This window comes from Cryptotermes secundus, unplaced genomic scaffold (assembly GCF_002891405.2).
Source record: "Cryptotermes secundus unplaced genomic scaffold, Csec_1.0 scaffold112, whole genome shotgun sequence".
Classification (NCBI taxonomy): domain Eukaryota; kingdom Metazoa; phylum Arthropoda; class Insecta; order Blattodea; family Kalotermitidae; genus Cryptotermes; species Cryptotermes secundus.
In genome coordinates this window covers 586,052-607,392 of record NW_019718271.1, presented here as the reverse complement: position 1 = coordinate 607,392, position 21,341 = coordinate 586,052, and the positions used below count along the sequence as shown (strand labels likewise).

The window sequence follows — 21,341 nt, the reverse complement described above, 5'->3', positions numbered from 1 at the left end:
TTGATGGTGAAATTTGGTGTTAAGGATGACATTGACGCTTTCACCCTATGGATGGATCTATGGAATTGGAATTTTACCTGATATATAGAATGAATTAGATGAATATAATTTTATGTTTTGATGAAATATTACTATAAATTTTATATTATATAATGAATTTTTATAACTTTGACTCATGCCTTAGCATACAGCTTGTTTATATTGTATCTGGTTTACTGTTATCAATTGTTGTATTGGAATATTGTCTTATCTCACATAATTTTGTCAATTTTATTAATGAAGTGAACCAGAATTAGAATTTTGATATTTATTGTATCCGATGTAAATTTGTTTATGTATGTCCGCTTTATGCTTTATAATTGTTTGCATGTATGTTTGTTTTGTTTTTTGTTTTTGACATGTTTCAATTAATTATTATAACTTAAATTTTGATCTTGTGACTCATTCTATATCCTATGGCTTGTATTATGCCTGTATCAGGATCAATTAGAAAGTGAAATAAATGAATGAATGAATGAGACCAGTATCAGTATTGAAGTTTTCTGGAAGTGCTAAAGCATGACTTTTTACAGATAATGATGGCCATCCTCCTACTCTGTGGACAAGACCTGTTACTCAACAGCCAATGAGAGTTAAGATTGGTACCATGACTGTCACTTATGTGGCTACTGATGCCAGACGTCATAAGGCCAAATGTAATTTCACCATCAAGATTGAAGGTAAGAAGCCTTCTCCTATAGGTGTACCCTCTCACCCACTAATCTCAACACCTGTAATTCCACTGCTACACCATCATATCACCATTATCACTATTATTACCAATAATAATGAATGATGGTTAGTGATAAGAGCATTGACATTACAGATTCTTGAAATATACAGACAATACGATCAATGTTGTACATGTGTAAAGAGTTTTTTGCTGTTCAAGAGATAAGAATGGAGCTTGTTGCATTCCGATACATTTCGTTTTTGCAGACAGAGAATCACCATTTATTGATCGCTGTGAGTCCCCGCCACCTTTCCTTCTAGATTCTGGGGACAAAGGAAGCCTCATCTGGGATCCTCCACTTTTCCATGACAATTCTGGAAAACCCGTTAAGGTGATCCTTATTTATTTCATGTTACATTTACTCAAAATATTGTATTGACTAAAACTTCAGTTAATTAAAATATGGACAGTGTCTCATTTTCAAGGAAAGCATTCTGTGAATTCTCTAATGTTCTGCAGTTCAACAATATTCAGACATAAGAGGAACTGGAAATTACAGATGAATTACTACTCATGTAAGAAATGGAGAAGAGCTATATACACTGGACTACACTTGCCTGTGAATGAGCAAGTACTAGGTTTGCGGGGATAAACACCATCAGGGTATATAAAAAAAATAAACCCAGGAAGTAGGTTGTACTAATTAAGAGCACTTTCCCAAGAAGATTAATTATTCATGTTAAGTACTGGTAATTATGAAAGGTAGAAAGCCTACCAATCTGTGTTATAGGCTTATCACTGGCAAATTACTTTAGATAAGATACTCTTCACCAAAATAAAGCTAAAATTCTATAATACAACAAAATAAGTAAATTAGCTACAGAAAATAAGAGTTTGAATTGCACAAAGAAATACAGAAAGACAAATCTTCGTCTCAGTTAAATATTTTGATGTAAGAATGTGATTATAGGCCACATCAATCTGAGTAACAGAAGAGGTTTTTCAGTGCCTTTCCTCATGGATGTTCAGATATGACAATGCTTTTAAATGAACCTTAATTACATGATATTTGAGCTTCTTATTATGGTAAATATTAAGATTATGGTCTTCTTGGGTGTGACTCCATGATGTTTGGTAGACAGATTCCAGCACTTCAAAGAAAACTGCTACTTTCATCATCAGTCTAGAAGAGATCTATCAGTCCACATATCATTTTCATCCCAGAAGACCATAACCTCTACATGTTGATTATTTCATATATAGTTGTTAATATTAATATCTGTTCTTCTCCTTCTCTGCTTTCCTCGCCTTCATGATCTCTCATTTATTAATTGCAGAATTGTTATGTTATTTTGAAGAAACAAAAAACTGATTGAGTTTGTACATTATTGTTTCTTGCATGTTACTTTTAGGTGTCTCGTTCTCCAGACACCAACATTTTTCCTTATGGGACAACTGCAGTTACATACACTGCTCTGGACATCTATGGAAATAATGCAACCTGTGTTATTAACATAACTGTGGAAGGTAGGCACAGACACCCTGGAAGGCTGAGTCAAATTACATGCTTGAAATAGCCATGTGAATTAATTCAGAGATTTCAAAGTATTCATAAGTCAGTATTATCACAGGACTTCTGTATAGATTTAGTGAACCCTTTGTCTAACTAGTGAACTGTTTTGATTCTCATGAAGAATGCTGTCTTTTGGGATGTGTTGCAGTACAGTTTGATAGAAGTTTACAATTATTTCCGAGGAATGTACTACTACCTCCATCTTCAGACTAAGCTGCATAAGAAAACAAGAAGCAACAAGTCATAATCTGCTTGCTGCTTATTTGCTCAGCTTACTCTTCATCCCTGAAGATGTAGGCAATATGTTCACCCAAAACACTGGTAAAACTTCTATCAGGCTGTACAGCATCAAATCCCAGTAGAGAGTACTCTTCAGAACCTCAGATTTCATGTACTGTTTGCTGTTGGGTTTCATAGGAAGCAAGGAATTTGTTTTCCAGCTAAGTAGGTCTTATCTTCTGAGGAAGACTCTGCACTCTAAAGGCAGTGGAATTTGAGATTAAGCTGGAAGACTTTTGCAGTGTGCAAGCTGTGCATACATTTTGTGTATTTAGCAAATATGATTTGTTACTGTGTTTCATATTTCCTATTATGAACTACTTGTTTTCTGTATATGAGATTAGTACTGTCTTACAACTTTAGCTTGAGCACAAAAATACATAGAACTTACTCTCTTACAACATACAGCACAAGTGATAACACTGGTCCAATATTTCTAACATGAAACACAGTTATTTTATTGTGGCTGCTGTGTTTTGACTCTATGGGAAATTTGGTTGATTCCACTTCCATGTACCTCTCAGGGAGTGTGTAATAAATTATCTGATAGCCACATATGAGAGAGACAGAGTTGTTTAGCATGGTATTACTCATTATGAAAACATCAGTTGTTGAATGGTGTGTATGCTAGGTAAATTACAAGGTATAATGGTGCAGAATCAAATGAGAAGGAGTGGTCATTCAGAAGTTTAGTAGTACAACAGTAAATATCTTTTGTGGTTGGAAATCAATAAATATTATTATGATGGACAGTTAATTTTACCCAACAGGTATACTGCTGCAACCTCTCCTTCCACTATAAAAGCTACAGAACACAAAATTATAATATATTAAAATAATATCTTATTTAAATGAAATCTTACTGGTCATAATTCAAATCGGTTTCATTCTAACTATTATATTTATTCACTATAAGGTCTTATATAACCTAACACTACTACCTTCATTGGATTTTTACCAAAATGAACTGTCATTCAATTTGTAATTATGAACAGCTCTCATTTCGTTATTACAACAATAGTAAGTATGTTCAAACCACTGTCAGTCAGGTTTCTCTCTATTTATAACATTTTTTTATATCTTATTATGAGAAAATGAGATATTTGGAATCATTTCATTCATAGAGTTCAGTGGCTTGTTTTCTTTTACCTCTCTGATGCTGGCCAGTGGTTATCTTAAATAGTAAGAAAATGCAAGCACTTCTTTGAGTATGGATGTTGAATGTATTTTTCCCATTGTCATAATTTAGAAAGTATATACATTTGCAGTCCTCCCATCTTGTTTTTTGAATTCCAGAGAATGTGTGTCAAGAACCATTGGACCCCATTAATGGGCATGTAAACTGCACTTCAAACATTGATTCACTGCACTGTACCATGACGTGTGAAGATGGATATGCTTTTGCTGTCCAGCCACGTGACTACTTCTGTACATATGACAGTGATGGAAGCCTACTGGCTCCCGACAGCACTATTGATCCTTTTCCTGACTGTTCCTGTTTGTTTGTATTATTTCATATTTATATTTCATTAATTTCACAAATTTCCCAATTAAACCACTTTTTTAAATGCCTTTTAAATGCCTACATCTGAGGATGCATTTTTTTGGGTATGGCTAAATTTTGTCTATTTCATATTTATTCTCTTAAGATTTCTGCACTTAAAATCAACTATTTCCTAAGGGCTATTAAAACTGACTTTAATAGACATATGTTCTATTTCTAGTAACAGTTCTGCCAAACTCCATATCCCAAGATGGAACTATAACAATTGAGGGTGACAGCACTGTTTGTGAAGATCAATCATTTCTTAGTCAGGTATGATGATTCAATATGTAAAGTAAAAGTAAAGGTATCCCTGTAAGAGGCCATGAAGGCCCGTAAGGTTGTGAGACGTTGAGGGTCCCACATTATCTAGACAATCAGCTCAAAGCTGGCGGTAAGGTTGTCAGCCTTACGCGCCAGCCACGCTTTACTCCCCAGGAAAATTATTTAATTAATTCCTGGTACTCATTTCTGTTAGAGGCTGAGTAAACCCCAGGGCCTAGTGCGGCTGGAAAGATTAGGTCAACTGAAAAAAATTCAGTGATCTCATCAGGACTACTCACTAGTAAAGTACTCATTCTTTGCCAATCATGCGTGCATGCACATGTATGTGTTTTCAAAACATTATGTTTTGCATGATTACACTAATTATATTGTGATTATGTAAATGGTGCAAGGTGCCCTACTATGGCTTTTGTCTGCATTCATTTTTTATAATTGACCTTTGGCTGTTGGGTACATGACGATGATGAGGAGGAGGAAGAGGAGGAGGAGGACAATGGCGATGACAATGATGAGAGTCAGTGTACAGTAGTTTTCATTTATCTCTCTTCTGCTCTACTTACTGCATCTGTTGGTAAACTTTGTTACTGTACTTCCTTATGGAAGGTATGGATGTAGTGTACAGCAGTGTCTGATTATTATTGGTACTGGAGTAAATGCAGTCATATCCACAAAAATTTGTACTCTTGAAAACACTTCTCTGTTCACTCATTACTTCACAGCAATGCCACTGCTCACTCACTGCACTCATCTCATCTCTCAACTCCTCTGCTCTGCACTGAACTGAACACTGGCTGACTCACAGACTTTTATAGGCATGTCATCCACAGGGAATATTCTAGAATGTTTTCAGGTAACCTTGGTCTTCCTCATCAGCTGAGCAGTTTCCCAAACATTCCAGACATTATGAGGCGTGCACAGGTCAGGCAATGTGATCCCCTTAGGGCTCAGATCCCACAGCTGTAGTTTATAACTTCTGAAATTATTGTATATAGCGGTAGCATAGTTGGTTGAGGCACTATGCTACAAGCCAGAAGGTCTTGGGATCGAATACTGATGAAGTCATGGGATTTTTTTCAATTTACCTAATCCTTCCAGCCGCACTATGTCCCTGGAGCCGACTCAGCCTCTAACAGAAATGAGTACCAGGAATATTCTTGGAATGTTCTTGGGGATAAAGGGCGTCCAGCACATAGGGCTGTGTGTGCATTCTGTGACTGAATTTATTATGTGTAAATTCGTGACATAGTTTTATGTATCAGTTCACATCTTTGGGGTCAGAGAGATGTATAGTGTGATCTCAGAAAATTGAACTAAAATTAGGACACTAGTATGAAAATCCATCCCAAATATTTTCTGTCACATTACAGATTGTTGTGTTCCACTAGGCCAAATGACATTTAAATTTCTTCTTCTTTGTGTCCTTTTCTTAATATTTAATAATTTTATTGCAGGTTGAGAGTCATGTGAGAGAGAAAATAACACAGCAGTTAGCAGAAATCTGTAGTGATGCTTTAACGTGTCATGTTGAGGACATGGCTACAGTATGTGACCAAATTCTGTCTGGCCTTGAGGAGGAGTCAAATATAGTGATTAGAAAGAGACGGCATAATAGCATACCAAGAAATGTTAGTATTTTGTCATATTATATTAATGTAAATTGAGTTTTTTCGTTGTTTTCCAGTTCCTTTTTTCAGTCATGATTTGTCATTGTAAGCCTTCTATGTATGAATTTTTATAAGCCTTAGACCTAGTTGTCAAAGAGTTAAATGATATTATGGAGAAGCAGCAACATACCGGAAGATTTTGATGCTTGCTGTCATAGGTCAGGACCCACTCTAAAGGAGCAATTAAGATGATGAACATGACAAAAGGATTTGCCAATCAGAGAGTAGATATGAATAAGACATTACATGCAGTGGACTCAACGGGTATTCCAAGTATTCCACATGAGAGGAATTCCATTTTGAAAACACAGAGAAACAACATTGAGCTTCATTTCCGTGTGATAGGTGAGTACATTGTCTTGTACTTCTACTGCTATGAGTGTATTGATTTTAAGAAATCTACATGTTTACTCATCCAGAGCAAATTGAATTTGTCCACTGGAAAATAGAAGTATCCTTCAAAATTGATATTATTCCAGTTCTTGGCCAGACATTTTTGTTTCTAAGCTTTTTATACTGTCTCTTATGAGCATATGTAATTTATGGTATATCACATTATTTGCAATTTATTTTGAAGAATTTCATGGCAGTTGGAATAAGCCCTGGGGATATTTATGCTTTATGTATCTGCTTTGGATAGTTGCATTGATTTACAGCAAATTTTCAGTTTTGCATTTATCTGTGTATCATGCACTGTGTTGAAAGGAAATTCATATAATTCTGAGCAGTGGAATATACTGTGTGTTAACTAATATTAAGTCTACTATGCATGTACCTGCAGTGTTTTTAAATACAGAAAGCTTGAAAAGTTCTGAAGTTCTTATTATGGCCATTATAAGTTGCTGAGTCCCTTAAGGAGTAGACATACAGCAGATTATTGGTTATCTATGAGCAGATTATCCAATTTGTGGGTTAACTATAAGACTTTTAGGTCCTGTAGCTACTTACTATAGCTTGCTGTAATGATGTAAGTGTTGCCCATTTTATCTGTTTCAGTAATATGTATCAGTGATGTTTTACAATGATTTGTAGTAGACTATAAATTTTTTCACTCCTTTTCTGCTTCCTTTTTGTGTGTGTGTGTGTGTGTGTGTAATACCACAGAACATGAGTTGCTTTCTGCTATTTAAAAGATATTTGTCTTACTGTTTAATGACCAGTTGCTGACCAGTAATTATTAATTAAGTTATTTTCAAGGTTTTATCCAGATTTTATTTACAGATCTTTGCTTTATCCATGGATTTTAATTACCCACACTACTACCGCCCTCCATTATCAACAGTACAGCTTTGTATGTTTTGAGTTGATAATACTGAGAGCTGCTGACTATCTCAGTTGATAGAACATGTGTGAGGCTAGCAGCTGGAAGTAGATTAAGCCTAGCTATTTCCAAGACACTATGAATACAATAGATTTTCAAATGTTATACTATCTCATATTTGGGAGGTATCTGATAGTCTTAAGCAACACTGAACTGCATACTTTTTCAGGTCATGTCAAAATGGAGCATAATGAAACAAATCCACATGTTCTACAGACCAGAGTGCACCGAGTGAAGGATGCCATCCACCATTCAGTGAGACAAGGAACTTTACTGAATTTGCCATATCACAAGAAACCATTAAAGGTGAAACACGTAGAGTTCAAGAGCAGACCAAAATATATTTGTGCACCTGGCTCTGTATTGAAAGGCAACACATGTGTGAAGTGCCCAATGGGGACATACTATAATATGACCACTGGATCATGTGAATCATGTCCCATTGGTTATTACCAGCCACTGGAGGGAAGCATAATCTGTCTCTCCTGTGCACCAGGGACAGCAACACGGAGGACACATGCAAAGAATGTGCGGGAATGTCGACGTAAGCGCACAATAATATATGTTGCACAATGAGTTTGTATATGAAATTCTTTATGTAACTCATGTCTGACTTATGCTTCCCATGAGTCATTCCATATGCCTTATAGGTTATGTAGTGAATATCAGAGTCTTCATATGTCATTTTTCAAATGTTAGAATGCCCAGTGAAACTATACAGGAATAATTCCACATGTCTGAAAATGCATTTTGCAGGGACAGGTACAGTATTTTGTACTTTCTCCTCATGAGTCACAACACTGTCCATATTCTTTTCCTGCAAGGGAAATTATATTACTTTTTTTTTTTGCATTAACAGTCAAATCTAATAACATCTCCAGCTTTGGGGTCCAGCAGTCTTAAATTTTTAAATATCAATGAAATTCAAAAGGGCCTAAACAGAAATGTAGATAAAACTGAGCACATGAGCATGAGCAAGGGTGTTATATAACTGCAATAATTTTTGTTGTCCACTGTAATGGGGAAGAGGACTGGTGTGAAAACTGGAAACAGTTGTTAATAGAAAAAGAGTGTGACATGGAGAGTGCTGTGAGTCACAAACAGCTAGAAGAGGACAGCTGTAACATTACAGTGAAACAGTAGTGGACAAAACAAACTGACAGCAAGACACTAAGAGACTGTTTCCGCTGAGACAGTAACATTCTATATATTGATAAACCTTGGTGTTAGAAACAGGCTCATGGATCCAGTACTGCAAGTGATTTTGGAGCAGTTAAATCAGCTAAATTCCTGCCAAAAATAACTCAAAATGGACATTAGAGTAGGGTGAGATGAACTTGGAAAGGACATAAGCCTCTTCAAAGACCAACCAGCCACCTGTTGAGACAAACTGGCATCTGACCAAGAAGAATTAAAAGCGAAATTTGTGTCACTGGGCTGGCCAAAGCGAGTTCGAAGAAAGAATAAGACATGATACATGAAGATTTGAAGGGTGTTATGAGAATGATTAATTGACCACCCAGAATATTTAGAACGGGTTCAGTATGAAGGTATGAAGGTTAGGGTCCAAGTGTTCAAATATTCAAACACCTAAAGTGATAAAGGGGTTATATGCTTATAACAATTTCTTCAGTATTTGGGTTGCTAGCATTGCTAAAAGCACAGTTGTTAATCCTCAAATTCAGAAACCTACTTGTGAATAATGAAGAAACTACTGCATAGTTAATAGAGCATTCAGACTTTCTTAAAAATTATAAAACCTGAAAACAGTAACAAATAAAAATGATATTAAAAATAAAATTATAACATGAATAAATGCATATATGCTTCTTGCAATTCATTCCTACTAATCATTTTGATGTACCTTTGATAAAAATTTAAGTAATATGTAAATGGTAGTTGAATGCAGTTTGATGGTATGATTTCTTTCCTTTATCAGCCCTTTGCCCTCCTGGCTGTTTTGGCCAGAAACGTAAACACTGGAAGAGTTCTGCTGTACCTGGCTTGACCCCTTGCACAACCTGTGACTATGGAACCTACCAACCAAAACCTGGCCAGACGGAATGTTCGCGTTGTCCAGGGAACTGGACGACTCAAAAGAGGGGATCTGTAGACCTCAGTGCCTGTAAAGGTAACTTACACATGGATTGGCTTTCAGACACTGCATAATATTTGATCTCTTTTAGCAATGACATTTGAATGCAGATACTGCATTTATATTTTGGGAGAATTGAAGGCTCATGTGATGGCTTTCTTTTATTCCATAAGGAATTCATCTCCTTGCTATTATATTTATTTTTTGCTTTCATACACTGCCACATGGTTATGAATTTATTTCTAAATCTAATATTTAAAATGAAGAATAAGCTTAAATTTTCTTGTTACAAATATATAGTACTCATTTTGTTTCAAATAAAATTAAGAACATAAATTGCTAAGCTTTCCATGTTTCATGTGTCTCTTTCCACCGCAATGGCATGACATGTCCCCATGCTACAGATGGGAGAAAGAATCTTCAGAAATGAATAGAATTGAAATTAGTTACTAACATTTTTTCTTAAAGGAATCCTTTTATTCAGTAAAAAAATACCTTGAATGATCAGCATAATGATGGATCATACATAGTGTAATTCTTCTTTATATTACCTATTTACAGTTGTGTTATTCCTTTGTATATTATTTTCGTGTTCGTATGTTTTAGTGTATTATATGAAATATTGTTGTGATTGATACAAATAGTGTCTTTGATTACATAGTGTTATTTATTGACAAGGTTGTGTGTTATAACTACTACTATTGTACTCATTTTTAATAATGGACTACTTCTATATCTGTGGTGACTTGTCATCACCTGTATGGATTACCTGAAATATTGATCAATAAATATAATTAAAAAAAATGTATAAGCAGTTGCAGATGGTTTCATGGCCCTTTACATTAAAAGGTGCACTGTTACAAATGTAATAAAAACCTTTATAGTTTGGCAGATTCTTTGAAAAAGTTACATGATGTTTTAAGGACAAATAATTCATTTGGGGGGGGGGATGGTTAGAGTAAAGTTGAAGGAGGAAGTGGGAGAGTAACATCAAGGAAGAACTTGAAGAAATAGGTTCTGAACTGAAATGAACCGACTTAGAATAAAAGCCAGTAGTGGACTTTGGTGTTAGTTGGATTTACAACTTCAATTCAATTCAATTTATTTCAAATTCAAAATTGCTGTTCTATCAGTAGAAACTTACTTTACAGGCAAGACAATTTATTAATTCACGCTACTTTCAAAAAATGAATCTGATAAATTCATTTTGTAATACAGTTAACTGAGGTAATTTGATATTTATTTCTTTGTTTAGTTCATAAATATTTTCTCAACTTCCTCTTTTAGGTCCCTCCACAAAATGTGTTTCCTTTCTCAGCGGTTTTCATAGTTAAGACTTGAAAGGATTCTGACAATGGTGTATGCTGTACAGAACCATTAGGCCTATTTTGGACTCTATCCATCATCTGGTATATAAAAGACAAAAAACCACAACGTTTCAGAGACTAGATCTGTCTCCGTCCTCAGGTGGATGGGGCAGGATAAGCCTACTCAGTTGGACCCATTAGAAAGAGCTAGTCTGAATCACTGGACAATAGTGTTTATTCACTAGCTCTGTGTTGTAAGATATAGTGTGTGTGCTTATTTCTTCAGTGGATTCCATGGACACAAAAGACAGACGGACATGGTGGTTTATCTGCTGGAAACTTTTGAACCTACTTCTTGTTATGGGATGGAATTTGTTTACAGCCATCTGTCCACCAGGAGAGATATCTCATTCAGGATTAGTTCCATGCCTGAAGTGTCCTGCTGGTTACAATCAAGCTCTGGAAGGACAGAGATTCTGCTACAATGAAAATGGAGAACATATTGGAGTGGAATGCCTTTTGCTACCCTGTCTGAACGGAGGATCATGCTACAGCTTAGGACCGGGATTCTTCACTTGTGAATGCAGTCCCGGTTTTGTAGGTAGGATTAAATTATTGTTACTTCAAAAAGATAGACAATTCATAGTGAATCAGACAGACGCAGAATTTCACAGCATCACAGCAGCACTACATATTATATATTAATGGAAATATCTAACTATAATTCATATTATATTTTGACAGTCATTCACTTACAAAGCTGAAATGGAATGAAGGGTGAAGAGTATCTACATCTAATTTTCTAGAGCAGGGAACTTAAAATTGAAACCACTGAGGGGTTGCATTGAACTTTAGACACCTACCTGAAGGCCACATTATGAATATTTCCACACCACACCCAACATACTATGGTAGAAATATCCGCCCTGCATTGATTAGATCAGTGAAGAATTAGTGCATGAATATACAAATTAGACTTATAAGGTTCAGGAGCATATATTTAAATGTAATATAATTAATGATGCATTAGAAATTAGAAAATTTCAACAAATTTGCTTCTGATGAAACAGAGAAAACCCCCACTCTGAATTGTTCTGACGGAGCACTGTGATGAACACTGTCCTTTATGAGAGTAGATACATATGAGTAAATAGGCCTGTGCACTTGTGTCAGTAGCAAGTCAAAATAGATGGGAAAGAGATTCTCTGTTAGTGAATAATGATATTGAGATTTTATATGCGGTACTCAGTGCTTGAGAGAGCACTCTTACATAAAGAGATACTCCCAAATATGGAAAACATCTTTAAGCCAAAGTCTCTTGTGTTCAGTTGCGCCCTATGGGTAAAATTTCAAAGATATCTGCACCAACTTTTGCTTCTATGTTCATAATTTGGATCTACATGTAGATCACCAGCTAAACTTGAATTTCCCAAGGGCTAATTAAATAATTTCAGTTTATTACAAAGCTCATTTACCTGCCTGTAAAAATTACATACTTATATAGTTTGTTGTTTTCCTTGTAGTTTCAAATTAACATCATATAGGTGAGCTGTCATGTCATACTACTTCCATATTATTCGAAGCTACTTAATAGGTGTGTTGTGATATCACTTGAAACATTACATGAGATATTAAGTAAGCATGTTTCATAAGGTGTTTTTTCTTTGCAAAATTCACCACCTTTCTTGAAGAGGAGGAAGATGTATGTATGTTTTAGAGAATGGAAAGATACCCTCATGGATTACACAAAACCATTTGGTTTTTTGGCTTACATATGACAAGCTGGACATCCCTGGTCTAGATTTTGTACCCAGGTTTAATTCATTTGTTTCGTATGTGGTCTGTAACAACTGAGCAGATTATTTGTCATTAAGTAAGAGTCATGACAAACTATATATTAGGAAGGGTAGAGGAAGGATCATATGCTTCATGGTTGAAATTTGAACCAAATACTATGTGAATCTTAATGCATAGGATCATACTGTGAGCTGCAAGTGAAAGAATGTGACTCCAGCCCTTGTCTGAATGGAGCCACCTGTATGGACACCGAGCCATCTCACTATAACTGCTCATGTCTGCCTGGATACTCTGGTCTCAATTGTGAGGTAAATCATACCATTTCTATAGCTTTACTGTGATAAAGGACCATACAGCAGAGAAGTTCTTTATCCTGTTTTATTTATTGTCCTGAAACTTTTTCCTCGTTTCAGAATGAATTGTAGGTACCTTTTATATCCATGAAAAGAAAATAAAGATAATCAATTTACTGCATTTATGTCATGCCATAATTAAGGTTATTGTACATAAATATTATATTGTTGAAGGGAAATCATGTTACCCATTGTGACTTAATTTGGACATAATACTGGCACGTGATTGAGCGACTGTAATCAGGGTTTGGATTGATAATTTGATTTATTGAACTCTTACAGATCCATGATGTTTCACTAATTCACACATTTTACAATTCATTAGAGCACACACTTAAGTCTTCTCAGCCTGCTATGTCTTCACCAATCTTCTGGCAACAGCTTCCAACAGTTGAAATTTCTCTTTTTCTGGGTTCCCAAACTGTCCCCAGCCTTAGCTAAAGCAACTCTCAGCTAACTGACTAATGGACTTACTGACTGACTGACTGACTGAGTGACTCAGTCACTCACCAAATAACTCAACTCAACTCAACTCAACTGACTCTCACTAACTGCCCTGCTTATAACATCTTGACACAGACATCACAGAAAACACTGTTCATCTGTTGCTGTTTATGGGCCACTGCCTAGTAACGACCATTGTCTAGTTGTTTGTTTCACAATCATTGCATAGCAATGGGTCTACATGCCACAGTACAGTGCATTTTGAATGAACAGAAACTTATATGTGTCACAAATAAAAATATAGCAGTTACTTCCGCATAATCCCCAATTATTTGTCTTAACTAAAAAACTAACCTTAGAAATGTAGAACTGCCATATTCAGTCCATATTTAACCCTTCAGAATCTTTCTTCATTCTCTAAAGATGACTGCTGATACTTTTCATGACTTTTTTTCCTACAACCCATAACAGTTTACTCGTAGTCATCTCTTCTTCTGCACCAGAATACAATGATTAAAAGCCCACCTAATATAACAGCAGACTTGCCATTAAATGGCCTGTCCTGTATTCTGCCGCCATATCTTTGTTTTGTAGGTAGAAATTAATGAGTGCAGTTCAAATCCTTGCCTGAATGGAGCAACCTGTATTGATAGTATTAACAGCTTCACCTGCCTTTGCTTGGATGGATTTCAAGGTATGTCCTTCCATTTTGATGTAATGTATAACGTATTTTTGAAGCCCATGTAGTACAGTAAAAGTAGTTTCAGTTACTAATAGAATGTTGGATTTTATTATTATTTCTTGAACTGTAATAGAACATAAATTTGTCAACTTGAATCTTGTTTAAAATATATTCAATGGTAAGAAAATTGGTATAATCATCACAGGAACCCATTGAATATTTAAAATGCTGACATTGTCCACTTGGTTCCTTTTTAACTAAATGTATGGACCAAATTATTCCTGAAGAAGGAAGTGTGATAATTACATATCAGTATTTGATGAACACTATTTTTGGTACAGACAAAGGGATACAAAATGCACGTGTTAAAGCTCTGGTTATTAAAAAGTGATGTGGTTTCAGTCAATTAGTAAAACCTGACAGAGTAAGCTGTGCATGATGCGGTTGTGTAAAATTTATTTTGTGGCTTATGAAGCAATTTTTGCGTTTTAACCTTTAATGTCTGAAGTGCCCCGATCGGGTCAATGATGAGTATGGTCATCATGGCCAAAGTACCCCATTTTGGCCAGTTGGGCATTTAAACTCCGCTAGTGGAAGAGTGCGCACACGCCACTAGTAGAAGCGCATGCACAGTCCTAAAAATTTATTTTTAAATGTAGTAATTATCAGACAGACTTGAGTAAAATCTAATAGAAGAATTAAAATGATCCCTAAGTGAACAACAACAAAAAAGAGTATGTATGAGGTTTGCCCAAACTCATCCACGAGCCAGTACTTTTATTGCAGATTGTGAAGATTAATGTGTTAAAAATATATAGTAAAATTCAATGTACATACCTTTTCTGTTGTTATCTGCTTGATGTATAGATAGGTTGGAATGGAACTACAGTATTCGATTTCACTATGAATGCACAGAAAACAGATCGCACCCTGTATCTCGGCCACGATGCAGCTGTCTGTTCACAACCATGGAAAGGGCAATAATCTCTTGCAGCTATAATAGAAAGTCTTACCACTGAATAAGGAACAGTCGAATTATTCCCTTTAGTTTTACTTGAATAGCCATGCTTTCANGGTATAACTCTTTGTATAAAAATTTTCAAATCTTCCATTATAATATTTGACACTATGTTCTTTGCTGATGCAAACAAAGTTAATTCCATCCATTTATCATAAAAATTGTGTTAGATACAGCATTTTTAAACACAATGCTTTAAAATTGTTTAAGCGTCCTAAGAGGAACAGACATTTAAACGTGCACAGCAGCGGACATTTAAATAAACTCTGGCCAGCTCAAGCTTACCACCATTTCTAAAGTCCAGATTTTAAAGTTTAAAGTGATGTCAGCTCACTGGGCACTGGTGGTTCTACAACCTATTGTTGTCAGCATGAGTGAATTAATACACAGAGAAAATTGTTGCTTATTAGAAGAAAGTAAACTTCATGTTCTGCTTGTCTTTCGAAGCTTGAGAGCAATTTTAGGAACTGCTTTCCAGAACTGACCCATCAGCAGCATCAAAGGATATAAAATCGATTGGTTAAGTAGACAAAGACTACTGCACAAAATGAATATCTGTGGAAATGGGCACCAGTATTAAGCAAGTTAATATTGGAAAATAAAATGACACTAGTAAATTAGATGGGACACTTAGTGTTGAAACACTGAAGGAACTGGTAAAAAGCATCAAGTCTGTGGAGTCAGAAGAGGAAGTGTTATCAACAGATTCCAGTCACAGATGGGGGTTTATTGCCTCTAGAGACAAAATAGATCATATTCAGAGTTGTTCATGGTTCAGAATTTATGAGTTTGCTATAAGAAAACCAGAATGATTACTCTCTTTAATCCAGGTTATGCTACTGGAAATATCTCTTGCTTTCATGCATTGTATTAAAACGCCCTCTTCCTGGTCTCTTTTATATTTCTGCTCTTAAATTAATTTTACTTAATGGAGGAATATTTTAACTTCAATATTAATTAACGATCTTGGTCTTTTATAATCTGGATGCCTAGTAGTATATTTTTATGTTTCATTATTGTAGTCTTGTGTCATATTAGTATGTTGCATTCTTCTACATATATATTTTATAACTGTTTCATTTATTTACTCATTGTGATTTTATTGGATAATATGTGCAATTGTTATGAATTAAGTATAATTAATTTTTATTTATATAATTGGTGGGATTTGACCTGTTGTCTTTGACTGTCTCTATATCCACTGGTCTTCTAGCCATGTAAGGATCCATGGAATGTAAATGAATGCATGAATAAATGAATCTGTGGCATATAATTCTAATTTCCAGTTCCATCAGTATTCTAGAAGACAAAAATGGTCCATTCTCAAAAACATTTGGAAAGTACACAATTCAGACTCTTCTTATTATCACCAACATCATACACCTCTAGCAACTGTGCAGTATAAGGATGTCTGTGGTTGTTCACAGGGCAGTTGTGTGAGGAAAACATTGATGAATGTAGTGTATTTCCCTGTCTTCACAATGCAACATGTGTTGATGACATTGCTAACTACAGCTGTCAGTGTCTTGAGGGCTACTCTGGGAGACTATGCGAAGAAGAACCATTAGATCCTTGCATTAGTGAACCCTGTCACAATGATGCTACCTGCGTTGTTAGTGGTCTTAATTACAGGTGAGATAAGAGCAATCAAGTTAATGTTGTTAAAACCCATAACTTATACATCATAGACCTGATGTTATATCCAATTTGATCTATGTTATAATTAAAGCTGCAAAAGTCTTATTGTCCTCCGATTGCTGAACACATTTTTTGTTTACTTGCATTGACAGATACCTCTGATACTAAATAGTCTTGGGACCTAGTAGTCTAGAGGTATGGAAACATCTCCTGGGCCATTGGGTTTGTGACCAAGTATGAATACTTCCACATTTGATCTACATCCCTTACTCTAACAAATTCAGATCTGTATGGATATGGGGTCAGATTGCTTGCTGGGTCATAGGTCCCCTCTGCCAGCTAATATATTTCTCATCATCATCATGATCTTATTACTCTGGGAAAATAGAATACAATTCTGTGGGTGCTGCAACCACAGAACAGAATTCTTTCCCCTTGAGGAACAAATGTTATGACCCCATCTTGGGTGGCAAATCTTTCTCTTAAACTAATTTATAATGTTACAAGCTAATAATGATTTTGTTTTCAGCTGTACATGTCCCTCTGGATTTGAAGGAAGGAACTGTGAGGTGAATATAAATGACTGTGCTAACAGTCCTTGCACCAACAATGGAACATGCATTGATTTGGTAGCAGGATACAAATGTGTGTGCAGAACATTGTACACTGGGAATCACTGTGAATCAAGTGAGTTGACATTCAGAAATGGAACATGTTTTACCAACTTCATATAATGAAATTAGTTCTGATACTTTTGTTAGGATGCTGGATTCCAAAATAACACTATCTCCCCTCATAATGTACTATTTATCATGAGTAGACAACTGAAATATAATATGGAAATTTTAACTTCAAGAATTATATATATACAATTTATGTAACAATCAATGTATAATTTTTATCACTTACAGATTATGAAAATATGGGAGCTGTTGGACCAATCATTAATTCATACTGGTATATAGTGTGATGTTAATGTAATTAATTTATAAATGTTTCTATCATGTGTGCACTGTCACTCATCCTCTAGGTACCCCAGCTTATAGGCCGCACCATAGCTCAAGCATTTAGTCGCTGGCTTCCCACTGCGGCAGCCCGCGTTCGATCCCGGGTCTGGACAAGTGGGATTTGTAGTGGACAAAGTGGCGCTGGGGCAGGTTTTCTCCGAGTACTTCGGTTTCCCCCTCCAATCTTCATTCCACCAATTGCTCCACAATCACCGTAACCTATCATCTGGGGCTGGTACAATAGGCCAGAAGTGGCCGCAGTACAAGGGACTTAGTCCCACCCCACTAGCAATTAAAAAAACCCACAGCTTATCGGAGGAAGTCTCTTTATAGGTTTGAAGTTAAACAACATTGGTTAATGTTGATGTATATGCTGGTTTCTACAGAGAATTCACCAACCTTCAGAACAGTGTTCTAAAGCAGAATACTTCATTTGGTTTTATGCTGTCAGAGAGGAGGTTACACTGGTGTGGCCGTTACATATACTGGTCTAGAAGTGCTCCCACTGAATAGATTACTCCACTGTATTGCATTAAGACATCCCTGTATCAAATTCCAGAGATAATGAATCTGAATAAGATTTTCTTTAGTTCTTCTCAATCTTGTCTCATGGTTGCTGGGAGAAAAATTTAATCCATTGGGATGCCACTATCCACCACAGACAAACTATTACATGTGCAAAGGTACCATTTCAACTAATAGCTGGTCCAGATTATTGCTGAATGTCAGCTATTGACAGTACAAATGTCAGTGTTTTATCCAAACTCTGTGTACTATTGCCAGTTTTACAGGAACTTTATCAGATTTCATGACAAAGAAGTAGTATCTGTTGAAACAAGAATTAATGCCTGTAAGACCATGTACTATTCATAACTTGTACTCTTCTGCAAGTATAATTAGAATGATCAAGTCAAGGAGGATGAGGTGGGCAGGTCATGTAGCACGAATGAGGGAGATGAATGCATATAGAATATTGGTGGGAAAGCCAGAAGGAAGGAGACCACTGGGAAGACAAGGCATAGGTGGGTGGACGGTATTAAGATGGATCTTAATAGATCCTTAGATCCATAGGGATAGGATGGGATGGTATGGATTGGATTGATCTGGCTCAGGATAGGGACCAGTGAAGGGCTCTTGTGAACACAGTAATGAACCTTCAGGTTCCATAAAATGCTGGGAAATTCTTGAGTAACTGCAGATGTGGCTTCTCCTCAAGAAGGGCATGGCTCCATAAGTAAGTAAGACCATGTACTATGTCTCTGTTTCAGTGGTGCCTGGATGGATTAAAATAACGTGTTGCTCCTTCAATTTACAGAGTTATCCCTGTGAAAATGACATGGCTCTTACTGCATCTGTTTCATTTCTTAATTTTGATTACTTTTTTAATTTATTGGAAGTTTTATAAGGATTCACACTGTATATACTTAGTATTTTCTGAACCTAGCTTCCTGTTTCTACTGGTCTTCTTATAGCAGTCTTCACATTCTGTAACATGAGATGAGTTGGGTAGAAAACACAACAATGAAATCTTCCCTTTGCTGTCTGCAGTGACTCTACTTCTATTCTTATAATAATGATTAAAGTAAAAAAGTAAATGTATCCATGTACCAGGCTGTGAAGGCGCATAGGGTTGTGAGACATTGAGGGTCCCACATTATCTAGACAGTCGGCTCACAGATGGCGATAAGGTTGTCAGCCTTATGTGCCGGCTGCGCTTTACTCCCCAGGAAAATTATTTAATTAATTCCTGGTACTCATTTCTGTTAGAGGCTGAGTCGACCCCAGGGCCATCGTGTGGCTGGAAAGATTAGGTCAATTGAAAAAAATCCAGTGACTACATCGGGACTTGAACCCACCACCTTCCAACTTGTAGCATAGCCCCTCAACTAACTACGCTACAGCGTGCCCCCTTATAATAATGATTAGAATCTGTCAATGATCTTATAAATTCTATTTGAAATTTATGATGTTTAAAATTTTCCAGAAATAAATATAGTATTTTTAAATTTGTTGAAGATATATTGTATCCATACCAGTGTCAAAATTAGTTAAGATACTGCTGTGAAATCGTTAGATTCAGAAATGTATGTGTCTTTGAATTGTATGTCACAATACCATTTCCAGATAAATAGAGTTATGTTTAAAATTACACACATATCCCATGAAGCTGTTCCATTGCATAGGTATAATGAGTGCACTGTGAACCTCAATACTTTTATTAACTTGTCTCTTTTTTTCTGTCAGCTCCAGTGGTATTAATAATAAGATAAAGATTAGTGATAAATTATGAACATAACAAATGTTAATTTGCATTTGCAGAACTTCCTTCAGAATATTTTCTCCGTTTCCCATCATCTGGAACAACAGACTATGTGCTTATGAAGGGTCCACATTCACCCCTCACTCAGGTACACCACTGTTTGACTGTGCTCATTTATGTCTGAGAAATATGCCCAATGTATGAATAATCTATTGCCGTTTCTTACATATACATTTTTATAAGCTCTTGTTCAGAACTAGTATGATGTTAGTTCATCATATAGCTCCAAGTATTGCATAGGTTTCTAGACATGGTACAGTGCCTCATATGCTGCTTGTGTAACTTTATTACACTGAAATTCATATTCTAGATTTCTGTAGAAAGCAGTGGAATAGAGTCCCAAAGTGAGAAAACACTCTAGACTGAGACAATTTAATGCTGAGATAACTTATTTGAGGCAATAGACTTTGAACACTACATGACAGAAAAACTTACGTTAAAAGAACACTGTAGTTTGACAACAGAGAGTATATCTGAGAATATGGATGGTTTGAAATGCTATATGATGTTTTAGGTGTCCCTGTGCTTGTGGCTGAAGTCTGCTGACAGCTTCAACTATGGCACAGTATTCTCATATGCAACAAATATTTCAGACAACAGCTTTACACTTACAGATTATAATGGGTAAGTAGCATACACTGGGCTCCAACAGCAAGTGACATACTAGCTATGCTGAGTGAGGTTCTTCAGATATCCCACTATTGCAAGAAAAATGACAATAGAAGATTTTACCAGAAACATATGTTATCTACTTCCTGTAACTTTCTTGCACTGTACAACCTCCCGGCATTACCAGTATTTTTGTTCACTGCTGTGGGCTGATCACTCATGCAGTTGTACCACTGAATAATTAATAGCCCTGCTCTCATGCTGGCAATGGTGGTAGTCAGTGAAGATTATGATAGAATGATTAGTACTGCTGCTTCAGAATGTTCCATGCTTTAATTCTTGGCCTAAAGGCCTGTTGTCCTGATATATTTTTTGGTTTTATTCAGTTTCTTCAACAAAATGTTGAGGTTATACTCTCCTTAAACTAGACTGTACAAGAATTTTGCAACATAGAAACAAAATACTTCTTAATATACTTTGTAGGCATATAATTGGACACAACCAGAATTTGTGGGGGGTGAGAAGAAAGGGGACAAAATATTCTCTTATAAACTTACATTCAAGTAATTTAAGACTAGTTTTAAAGTATTTTTAATAGTTCATTGATATTTGGTAGATGCATTTAATTCTGTTCCATTCAATTTTGATTTTTTTCTAAATTTGGGGGGTCAAACACCTGATTTGCTCCCGCCCA

At 35.9% G+C, this 21,341-nt stretch overlaps 1 protein-coding gene across 1 annotated transcript in view; it reads left to right on the top strand.

Annotated features, from left to right (window-relative positions):
* LOC111868749 (sushi, von Willebrand factor type A, EGF and pentraxin domain-containing protein 1) overlaps positions 1-21,341 on the top strand; it is a 51,712-nt gene that overhangs the window by 13,259 nt on the left and 17,112 nt on the right. The window contains exons 10-25 of the mRNA XM_023859726.2: positions 573-719; positions 979-1,103; positions 2,125-2,239; positions 3,861-4,061; positions 4,289-4,380; positions 5,844-6,017; positions 6,215-6,401; positions 7,547-7,921; positions 9,317-9,508; positions 11,162-11,380; positions 12,754-12,884; positions 13,968-14,067; positions 16,501-16,705; positions 17,241-17,398; positions 20,038-20,126; positions 20,553-20,662. Of these exons, the coding sequence (XP_023715494.1) occupies positions 573-719; positions 979-1,103; positions 2,125-2,239; positions 3,861-4,061; positions 4,289-4,380; positions 5,844-6,017; positions 6,215-6,401; positions 7,547-7,921; positions 9,317-9,508; positions 11,162-11,380; positions 12,754-12,884; positions 13,968-14,067; positions 16,501-16,705; positions 17,241-17,398; positions 20,038-20,126; positions 20,553-20,662 (2,620 nt within the window). The remainder of the gene's footprint in view (positions 1-572; positions 720-978; positions 1,104-2,124; positions 2,240-3,860; positions 4,062-4,288; positions 4,381-5,843; positions 6,018-6,214; positions 6,402-7,546; positions 7,922-9,316; positions 9,509-11,161; positions 11,381-12,753; positions 12,885-13,967; positions 14,068-16,500; positions 16,706-17,240; positions 17,399-20,037; positions 20,127-20,552; positions 20,663-21,341) is intronic.